The sequence below is a fragment of the Rhagoletis zephyria genome, unplaced genomic scaffold, assembly GCF_001687245.7.
Source record: "Rhagoletis zephyria isolate East Lansing unplaced genomic scaffold, Rhagoletis_zephyria_1.1 Rzeph_scaffold_03244, whole genome shotgun sequence".
Taxonomy (NCBI): Eukaryota; Metazoa; Arthropoda; class Insecta; order Diptera; family Tephritidae; genus Rhagoletis; species Rhagoletis zephyria.
The window spans coordinates 27,876-39,947 of NW_016160327.1; the positions used below are offsets into that span (position 1 = coordinate 27,876).

At 35.7% G+C, this 12,072-nt stretch overlaps 1 protein-coding gene across 1 annotated transcript in view; it reads left to right on the top strand.

The window, feature by feature from the left end:
• Positions 1-1,011: 1,011 nt before the first annotated feature.
• The window catches only part of LOC108368670 (octopamine receptor beta-3R-like), a 33,148-nt gene continuing 22,087 nt past the window's right edge, over positions 1,012-12,072 (top strand). Inside the window, exon 1 of the mRNA XM_017623558.1 lies at positions 1,012-2,054. Within this exon, the coding sequence (XP_017479047.1) occupies positions 1,012-2,054 (1,043 nt within the window). The remainder of the gene's footprint in view (positions 2,055-12,072) is intronic.

The window sequence follows — 12,072 nt, forward strand, 5'->3', positions numbered from 1 at the left end:
ATGGAAAAATATTTTATTTTAAAAATATGCTCGTGAACAACAACAAAATAACGATATAAAACACAAGCAAATTTTAGATTTCAGAATTAGCAAGAACATAAATAAATATGAAAATCAGAGAAAAATCACAACAACAACAGCAACAACAGAAACAACAAAACAATGAAATAAAAATTTTAGCAGCGATCAAGTAGTATCCAAGAGACGGCGATCTTCCAAAGCAATAACAAGAACAATAACCCCATAACATCTCAAGAACATAAAGCAAATATATAGACAACAATATCAACAATAACAACAACACAAGACACAACACAGCCAACAAAGTACATCCAGCGCCTAGCCTAGCCGCAATTTTGCCACGTTCGCGGTGAAGGTGATGGCGACAATGACAGCTACAAACAACAACATCGACACACCGACAACGAAACACACAAATAGCCAATAACAGAGACAACAACCACAGCAATTAATATCCAAAGCATTTTTGGCGTTGGTGTTGTTGATGGTCGCTTTTGACGATTGAAATGATGGTGAGGGCGCTTCGGCGCGAATGGCTGTGCTGGTGACGTGTGACAACGGCGGGGACAAGCCGACGGTGCACGGTCGACGGTCGACGGACCGCTTTCCGCCAATATATCCGCAGTACAGTTCGGGACGTAGAGTACGTAACTCACGCGCTATAACGGAAAGTGTTTGTGGTGTCGTCGACAAGCAATGGGACGAGTCCAAGTGGCGGCGAAAGAAATATTTTTGAAAAATAAATATTTTCGAAAAGTCTTCCAATAGAAAAAATCTTAATTTGCAGGTTTATACCAAGGCAAGCGAGCTCACTGTTTGTTAGTGCAATGAAATGAAAAAATTATTAAAATCACAAAAAAACTAAACTGCAAATGTTTGCAAAAAGTGATGTGGAAAATATACTAAAAAAATATAAGAGAAATATAAATGCACATATGTATGTATATAATTTAAAATAAAAAGCTAAGTGCAAAACCAACATCACTCATAATGTCCACCAATACTCTTGCTACTCTTCCATTGAGTACAATGCACCTTAAAGGCTCCAACACAACACAACCAACAACTTATATAAATACAACAACAACCAAAACAATTCAAATAGTTAGCTCCAAAGTGCAAAGAACTACAAACGCATCCGCGAAACGCCGAAAAAGACGAAATCTGTGCAGTGAACTTGAACCACGAAAATGTAGTCGGACGGCAGCGGCAACACCAGCAATTGCAACAGGAGACGAGCTGGCTGCAGCGACAGCTGCCATCAGCAAATCGGCAAATTATGCCGACTCAACACAGCCAAAAACTATAGACTATCAACACGCAACACTACCAACTGCAGCAGCAGCTACAACACCAGCAACTGCAATACCAGCAACTGCGCCAACGATTACATTAGCAGCGCCGTCGCAACTTGCCACAGCAGCCGCAGTATCGCGCACAGCAACCACAACACCGCCACCGCCACCGCCACGATTAACGCCCGCATCACCAACAGCTGCAATAGATGCAATCAGAACACAGCAACACCACTGTCGACGACGGGCTACAATAGCAACAACGCCAACAATGGCTCCAGTGTCATCACCACGCCCGCGCGCGCCCAGCTTGGGCTTCAATCTTAGCACCGCTTTTGCGGCGGCGCTTCTGCATACCAGTGTTGCAGTTGCAGCCGCCGTATCGACGCACACCCAACTGCATCATCATGGCATCGCCGTCAAGCATCTGATACCGCAGTCACAGGCTGTACTGGATAGTGGCATGCTGTCGCAGTTGGATGCCAATGCGACCTCGGCGTTGTTGGGCGTGGCTAGTGTCACAATGACTGCTGTCACAACAACGGCCAATGGTTCGCTGTCTGAGGAGGCTGGCGTCGACGGCGTGGAAGGTGTTGATGGCGCCAGCACGAGTAGCAGCGAGTGGTTCGATGTTGTATTGCTGGTACTGAAGGCATCGCTGATGCTGTTCATCATTATTGCCGCCATTTTCGGAAATCTCCTTGTCATTATCTCTGTGATGCGGGTTAGGAAATTAAGGTAAGTGAAGGCTTTTTTGTTTATATAATTCATAACTTATCAATGTGTTAAATATGTATGTATATTACAATATTGGTTAACAACTTTTCATACAAAGTTGAAAATCTATTATCTAGGGCAGTGCTCGTCAAAGTGGTGGTCCGCGGACCGGTGCCGGTCCGTAAGCCATAAGTCGCCGGTCCGCAAAGGGCGTCGCGAAATGGACATCACTTGCGTCATTTTGGATTCATGTCAAAGCAGAATACCCGGAACTTGCTGAAATTGCTCTGAAAGCTCTACTCCCATTTCCTTCATCTTACCTTTGTGAGACTGGGTTTTCAACCATGAGTATTATTAAGACAAAGTACAGGAACAGTTTAAATATTAGTTCTCCATTGCGTGTCGCACTGTCCACAATTGAGCCACGACTTGATAAGCTTGTAAATAATGAACAGGCTCACCTCTCGCATTAGTAAACATCGACTTTGGTAACTTTACAAGGAATGACACCTTCCAATAGCATTAATATAATTTTAATAAAACTTGACGTGCTTATAATATGTCTTATTATTATAACTTTACAGTTATTACATTTGTGATGTTTTATATTACTGTTTAATGAGGCTATATACAACTTTTATAATAAAAACAACTTAAATTTGTTAAACATTCATAAAAAATCGCTAATATCTGCTATCATTAAATGGTAATAGGTCATATATAGACACCCGGCTAATAAAGAAATTCATTTAAACAAATTTTAATACATATATGAGATGATCGTAAACGAAAAATAATCAATAAAAAAAGGTACCGGTCCCCGACGTAATAGAAAAACTGCAGCCGGTCCGTCACACTCAAAAGTTTGACGAGCACTGATCTAGGGTTCTATAAGATTGTCTAAGGATAAAATATTACGAAAATTCACGAGTAAGCGTTTGCATGAATCCGTGGTAATTAAATTGTAATAGAAAAATAATTTTCTACATTTACATTTAGGCTCGTTAATTTCTACTAGAATGGGCACCATTATGCTCCTAGCTGGTACTAAGTCCTACTCTTGAACAAAAACCTACTTCTGCTGTGTATGCAAGAGACGAATTTTGTCACCTAATAAACTGTTCTGGCCTTAGTTCGCCTAAGGAGTATACCGAAAGTTACTCAAGCCTTTAGGCACGGCCTTCAACTTATGAACTGAAGGTTGTGCTCAACGTCACTCCACATAACAGGCAGCTCCTCTTCGTGCTATCAAAAGCGGCTTTAGAATCGACAAAAGGATGGTCTGTGTTGATTTGCTTATCTAGTGTCTTCTACAGGGTGGTGGACTTATTAGGTCTGAAGCCACACTGATAAGGTCCAATCAGCAGGTTTCTGAATGGCTTCAGTCTTTCACACAGTATCGTCGACAGGACCTTGTATGCGATACTAAGAAGGCGTATTCCGCGATGATTGGCGCAAACGGCGAGAACGTCCTTCTTGTGGACCAATTAGTTGATTTAAAAAAAATCACTTCCTTCCGCCAGGGTAGGTATTGGACTTATTACGGCAAACATACCCAGTGCGAAAAGTAATAATTCATTACATAAATATTGTAATGTAGTTGTTATGAGTTCTAGATTATATTACTGTTAAATATATGTGATCAGCATTCTAATGTATCGAAAAAGTCAAAAAAATTCATATAAACTGTCATTCAGGCCTGCATTACTAGGAAAACTAATGTATTTTCGAATGTGAAAACGGCTGGTTTACTGATTATTTTTTCTATTACTATACCTTACACTTTCCTACTGGGTACGGACTACGAGTACATACGTATTTGTACCTGAAAATAGACAAATGCGTCTCGGTCATGCTGTTTATAGAACTTTTCTTTGTTTACAACTCAAACCGACTACCGACCACCGCACAGTGGTTTCAAATCAATGAAAGGCGGAAAAAATGTAATATCTCGCAAACGGCTAGCCCAATTAAGCTGGAAATTGATATCACGAAACGTCACTAACCATGTGATACGAGATTATAAAAATAAAAATGGCCGAAAAAAATGGCTGCCCACAAAAAATGGCTGTACAAAGTCATAGTACTGGGTAAATCCAGTTAGGCAAGACATTCAAAAGAATAATGAAGGAACGAGCATCGACGAACACTCGCCAGAGCAGGACAGTGGCATAGGTAGCGCTCCATGCTTTCGATTTCCTCCTCATCATGGCAGCTACGACAGTAGTCGTTGGACTGCAAATCCATCCTAGTGACGTGGATTCCTATCAGGCAATGCAATTTAAGATTATCGTTAATTTCCTCATGATCCAATGATCGGACTACCTCTGAGGTACCACCTTTCCTTTAAAAAAAGAATCATAGAAATCGGTTAACCCCCTCAAACATATTCTGAGCGTTCAGAATATATGAGACCGAAAGGAGTCCTAGGTAGGTAAGAAATATGAGTTTCAAATGCAAAAAATTTTTTACTCTTATATGAATCTTTTAGGATTCATATATGATCCAAGTTATGAGGCAGCACCTTGTGCCCCGTATTTATCAACCGATATGGCTTATATTTGGAATGTATATGAATGGTTACAAAAAAAAAACATTTACCCGATAGGTGGCGCAGGAGTCGAGATCTTTGGAAAACCCATACTTATGATGTGATTTATTTCATATTAAGATTTTTTTATTAACCACTACTAGCTTGTCGTTTAAAAAATGGTTTTTTAACTTACTTGTTCTTAATAAACTTACTTTAATAAAAAGAGCTCAAAAAATTGATTTCGTTTTGACTAGGCGTGATTTAGAGTTTATTTTTCAAAGCTACACTCTCCATAAAAATAGGTAGCTTTGATCTTAAACTCTTAAAATTTGTTTTACGCGTATAAGTAGGATCACAAAGTACACGTTTTTCTATGTTTTTCGCCGAGACCTTATATTAGACTCGCATTTTATCCACATACATCAATTAAACAAATTTAAGAAAAATTTTTGTGTTAGCGGTTGAAAGCTACTTCTTCAATACATTAGCTTCCAATTTACCTGAAAGGTGAGTCTTATTTGTTAGGTTCATCCGTCAACATTTTGTGCAGCGGTTTTGTAGAATAAAAGAAAATTGAAATCATCACTAAAACAATTTATCGACTTGCAGAAGACCCGCGAAGACTATTGTTTAAAAAAAACCGACTTCAATGCTCATATAAACATTTAGAAGTACCGTTAACTTCTGCATGATCCAGCGATGGGATTCAAACCAAATTAGTATGGGGCTACTTCTGAAGTGCCGCTTTTCCGATAGAATTATCGCAATCATAAAAACAAATATTCCGAGGTTATCTGCTTCCTTTTATGGAGTACCTCGGCAGGCAATGGCAAACCTCCGAGTGTGTTTGAGCCATTAAAAACAGCTTCTCATAAAAATACAATCGCTGTCCAGAGTTGGCGTAAAACTGTAGGTCTCTCCGCTTTGTGTGACAACATCAAGGCGCACGCCACAAGTCGGAGGAGAAGCACGGCCAAACACTAACATATGTGTNTTATGTTCTGCGTACGCCCATGTGCACATATGTACATTGCTGGGCTATATGATACTCTAAATTCCTCTATAGACAAACTGTCATTCTCTGACAATAGGAAATTTGCCTCCTCCCATCTAGGAAAGCGGTTTGAACAAGGGAAGTTCAAACTAATCGCCTCTAAAATCAACTCATGTGAACACCGCTTTGCTGTCACTTTCTTAATCTAGGGCTCCTAAATTAGGCCAATAGCTAGTTACATCCGCCTCACTGCGTGGAACAACTAGGTTTTAGGAGAAGCTTTTACATGGCAGGATGTCACTTGGAGGTTTTCCTACATATTAATATGGGTTACTTTAATTTTTTGGCTCAGGGTCATATCTAAACTTCACATCCATTATTTGGGATTATTTACAATGTTTGGTATATTTCTACAGACATCACCGGCACTATTTTTGACTATTAACAAGGTGGCACATTCGACTTAGCTTTTAAATTTTTTTCAAGTAATAAATTTATTATATTTACTTAGGAATGGTCAAATGAGAACTCTAATTGTCTTGCAGAAGATGGAAGTTATTTAAGAAAACGAGCCTATTGGGTAATGGGGCGACTTTTTCCCCCAACTGAATCCGTCAATGGAATAACTATTATTATCCCGAGCATAATCTTCACAATATGTAATTAAATTTAAGCACATCCCATTTTAAATTTGTTGGAGTTCAAGTGAGTGCTACAGATGACCGCTTCCTAAACAAATAAACGTTAATTAAGGAAACTGGAGCTCATATAAACACAGACAACACACTGCTAAAGCAATTTCTTATGCAATCTCAATGCTAAAGAATTTGAAGAGAAATCCTATTAATTGTGTAAAACAAAAAAGATAATTTCAAGCTTATCAAAGCTTCCGGAGGAGCAAAGATTTAATTTAGTTAAGCTGCACTACCGCTTTAAATGCGCTTCGATGAGTAAAAAACTGCTTCGTTAGCTTTGAGGCCAATGCTTTGAAGAAGGCATGTACTGTGTATGCCGTAAGCATAGTGGCTCTTTCTTGTATTCGTGCAGGCAGACACTAGAGATGTTGCCTGTAGCATAATGCTTAAAGCAGGAATATTCAAAGGGAGGCTTCACTTTGTTGCTATATTAGCAACTTGGTAGGAATATACAACAAATATGTACTAATGAAAAAAAAGTAGGCAGTGAGCAGCATGAAGGATAATTAATACAGCCGGTTACGTGATGCTGTTTTTTTTTTGGTTTTTGCTGTTCTTTAATTTTTCTAACTACATTCGAATATTGTAGTTTCTGTAATTCCGCATTAGCGTAAAATTGCCAATATGGTGGCTCCGTAATTTTAAATTTGCTTCAGTCGATCTTTTGAGTGTATAAAATACTAGGAAAAGCTATAACGCCTCTGGGAATATGGAATTTTCTACTCGATGCTGGGGAATTCGGTAGCGCTGCAATAATTTTCGCATACTTTACACGACAAATAATTTTGCATGGAGGAAAATGCACAAGATCGTCAGCTAGAAAAAATATTGGAAATCAACGCGATTTCCAAGCGTTCTGAAATTTTCACTTATAAATTTAATAGCTAAAAACTGAATAAAGGTTTAAAATTTTTGGCTGTAATTGTAAAAGTTTGTTGGAGTTTTATAGTTTTTGTGCGAAGTTTAAAATATGGATATATGTTGTGCTGGTTATGTAATTTGCTAGACTTTTATAAAAAAAAAAAAAATAAACATTAAATTAGCAGAAGAATTGCCAAAATTTACCAAAATGTGACTTAATTTAATCAGCTGACCACAAGGGCTATTATTCATAAAATTCGATAATCAAATAGAGAAATTATAGGTAACAAAAAACCAATTTAGCTGTTTTACACACTCAGAAAAGAGTTATTCTTCTTCTTCTTTATTGGCGCTGTAACCGCCTAAGCGATTTTGGCTAAATCCAAAACAGCACGCCAGTAATTTATCTTCTGTACCAAATGACGCCAACTGGAAATGCCAAGTGAAGGTAAGTACTTTTCCACCTGGTCTTTCCAACGTAGAGGTCCCTCTGTCACCAGCATCACGACCAGCGTTGAACACTTTCAGAGCAGCAGCGTTTCTGTTCATTCGAACAACATGACCTAGAAAAGAGTTAGCTAAATATATTTTTCCTAACACATATTTGGTAACTGTATCCAAATCGTATAACTATAACCAAATCACGTGTTGAGAGAAACATAAGTACATATTTGTTGTAACTCAACTATTTTCTCAGCACAGGATGCCGAGAAAAATTTTCCCCATTTTGGAAATCCTCACAAGCTAAGTTTTCAAACCCGAGGAGCACATTTCTAATTTTGTTTTGGCATACATCGGTATACGGTCTAATGTACATAGATACCTACTTATATTTCTTGTATCAGAATTTCCATAGACAGATGTACGCATGTATGGGTTCGGTTTGTTTTCACATTTATGCGCATAAATTTTGATTTCCCCCACTTTTTTTTATTTGCAAGCTATGTATGTATGCTTTCAGGCTGCATATTTACACATGCCGTCATAATTTGTTTGAGATTTATTACAAAAGCTTAGGAAACTACCCACCATCTACCGATTCTAAAACTATCAGAAACTGCCTACTAATATCTTAACAAAAAATATGATGTCAACTTTTCGTAATAAATTTTGGTTTGCTCTAATAAACTTTTTAAAACGGCATATAACATACATACATATGTATGTACATACCTAATTCATTTTTTTGAAGTGAAACTTCTCTAGCGGCGGTTGGTTGGTTGGGAGTAAATTGGCAAGTTCAATGGTAATTGCACACGGAAAAGGTGCAACAGAAATAGTTAGGACTGAAACAAGTACTTCTTGAGCCTATGCACATGGTATTAATTTAACAAAAACTTTCAGGTTAAAGAATAACACTTAGAAAAAGACCAATCCAAGAATAAAAGTAAAGGTAAAAGAAAAGGATAAAAGCAAAAACAAACATGCGTAAAGATAAAGGAAAAAAGAAGACCAAGGTAAATTTAAACACTTTACTTATTGTGTAAGGTCAAAGGTAAAGGGAAATATGTATGTAAATGAAGAAAATGATAAACATTAAAATAAAAACAAAGATAAATATAAAGAAAAAGATGAGGATAAGGAAACTGATAAAAATAAAGATGAAGATAGATGAAGAAAGATTAAAAGAAAGGTAATTATAGACAAATGGATATAGATAGAGACACAGAGACTCAACCTGGGAACTATTTTGGGATTTTAAAGATTTTCGGGGTACATCGATATAATAATCGATATTTTTATCGGGTTTGTTATCGAAATTTTTTCGATTTTGTTATCTATATCTTCGGGTCGATATAAAAATCGATATTTTTAACGATTCGGTTTTCGGTTTTGTAATCGATATTTTTTATCGATATTGTTTTTGAATTTGTTATCAATATTATAGATTTGTTTATCGAAATTTTTATTGAATTTGTTATCGATATTTTAACCGATATTTTTTATAGATTTGTATCGATTATTTATCGACTTTTTTACCGATTTTGTTATCGACTATTTATCGATTCTCTTATCGATATTTTTATCGATTTTCTAATTGATTTTTCTTATCGATCATTTACCGATTTTGTTATTGATTTTCTGATTGATTTTTGTTACCGATAATTTATGGATTTGGTTATCGATATTTCTAAAGATTTTTTAATCGATTTTGCTACTGGTATTATCGATTTTACTATCGAATTTATCATCGATTTTGTTATCGATACTTCTATCGGTTTTGTTATGGATACATATTTTGTTGGATGTTACTATCGATTTTGTTATCGATAGAGTAAAAGACATAAATGAAGATTAAGGAAAACAGAATAACATAAATGTAATAAGACCGAACAGCGGTAGAGGTAGGGATCCAGATAGAAAAAAGGCAAAAAATATAACATTAAGCAAAAGCAGATGTATGTATGTACATATATATATTATATATGTATATTGGCTATGAGACAAAATAGATAGGCGCACTTACATACTTTTTTTTCTACAAAAAAGTGGAAAAGTTGATTTAATAAATTTTGGAAACGTGGGAGCTATCTTATAAAATGCTTTCAAGATTCAAGTTTGTTATATTGTTATAAATATCCGCAATAAAATTAATTTATTTATTAACTCAGAAAAATGTCCCTTTTAAAACCGTTAACGACTTATTGTAATGGTTAATTAAACCTCAAATTAAATGTGTAGAACAGTTTTTTTTTTTTAACTGTTACTATTACTATGTAGATGGCAACTCCAAAGCGAAGAATAATGCAGAGAGTATCTTAGGAAAGCATCCCATACAGTGCTGCTGAAAAAAGTTCTTTATACAAAATATCGCCATACATAAATTCATGTTAGTATTAAATGAGATATTTAATATCAGCATGTGGAATATTAAATAATTTTTTTTTTCAAACTATCAAGCTTAAAATTGAAAAAATCCATAAATCACATATCAAAGCAAGTGGAAGATTTAAAATATATATGCATTATGTGACGTGATTATTATTATATACATATATGTATGTACATATACATACATAAGTATATACATATTTCGCTTATAGCCAATGAGGAGCAAATTAAAAGAAAGCAAGTGTCAATTTATCATTAGTTAATGCCGTAAATACGCCAGCACACGCGCCTTATTACGTTCATAAATACATACGTTACATACTAGACATTTCGCATTCACCTCGTTTGAGTATCAGTACCAACCTTAATGAAAGAAAAAAAGACTTATACTGGCTGCGCGTGTAAATATCGGGAATGCGTTTCCTATTATGATTTCTTTTATTAACTTTTCTTATGAAATCTCCTTCAAATACGTTAGCACAATTAAATATTTTTTTGTAATGGCAGCATGTTTTTTTTTTGTTACTTTTTTAGCACAATAAAAGTGCTAAGTAAGTAAGAGCGCCGATTTAAAGCGCATAAAGACAGCAGCATATTACAGTCGCCTTAACATTATTACATACACATATATTACACAGTTCCTTAGAATACTTATAGATGCGGTGGAACACACGGTTATGCACGAGCGCTCTGCGTTGGTGCTTCTTTAACGAGTGTGCTCGCTATACGTAGCATATCCTACCACAGGCTACAACACGCACACTTATCAACTGATTTAACTTTTATGAGCTCATTAACAACGCATTCGAGAGTGAAGAATTTTAGCTTCAAGCAACTTTCTTCTCAACGATTTAGTCCTTAAGTTTTTCATTGTTTCACATTTTTCATTTTTCAAGACATTAAACAGCCAACTTAGACATGTCGTTATGGGTGTCTTAAATGCTCAACTTGCAAAGGCCAACACTACCATTGCACTATGCACATATGTTTGCTTACTTTACTTCTGCTTACGAACATACATATGTATGTAAGAATATATGTATGTACATATGTGACTATAGCTATGTTATACATAACAAGTAAAGAAAATAAATTCAAGTGAAACCGAACTTTATATACCCGGTCCACGTTATAAATATCTATTTTTTTACTTCTCTGTAAACTACCATTACATGATAAGCAGGGGTGGTTTTTTTTGCCGATTCAAAATATTTTCTACGATATGCCCAGTTATATCCCGAACACAATGAAAACGACGAGCTACGGACCACATCAGTCAAATTATTTTAAGACGTACTCTTATGCAGGTAATTATTTTGGCGACGACCGGACTACGCGACGACTGTGGTTGTGGCCAGTTTTGATCTATTTCTATTTTTCTAGCGATAGATAAGGTTCTTCCTCTTCTTTTATGTCAAACTCATACAAATTCATGATGTGGCTGTCGCGTTCAAAAAATCATGTCGTCATCGACAAAGCGTTTAGATAATGAAGATAACAAATTGGAAGCTGTGGCCAGTAGCTCGTCGTTTTCAATGTGCTTAGAACTTTAGACGAAATTAAATAATTGAAACCAGGTTTATAGAAATCGATAATGCGGTTACCGAGATAAGCCTATGCAGTCATAAGTGGGTGGTTCTAATCCCCTTTTCGAAAAATCTTATTTAATTTTAAGAGATTAACTTGGAACTTATTTTTACCAGTTTTGGCTATATTTCTTTTATTTATATAACGTTTATTATTTGGTTTTTAAAAGTCCAGCTCATTATATATATCTGTAATAAACTGCATTCAAATGCGCGTTTCACATTTGGCAAAAAAAAAAAATATAAAAATTAAAAAAAAAATCATTCAAACTTGAAATATTTTATTCAGATATATTAGAAAATGTTTAGATAAATATATGGACTGTTATAGCGCATTAAATTTTTGAATGCAAATTTCATGTGGAAATGACATAAAAATCGCTTAAAAAAGATAGTAGATAACGTATCTGGTTTTCGTGATCAGGTCATTTTTATACCCGAGCGCAAGGGTATTATAACTTTGTTCACATAACGTTTGTTTGTCAAAACCAAACAGAAACGAGTTAGATATAGACAAATGTATAAATAAATGCTCAGA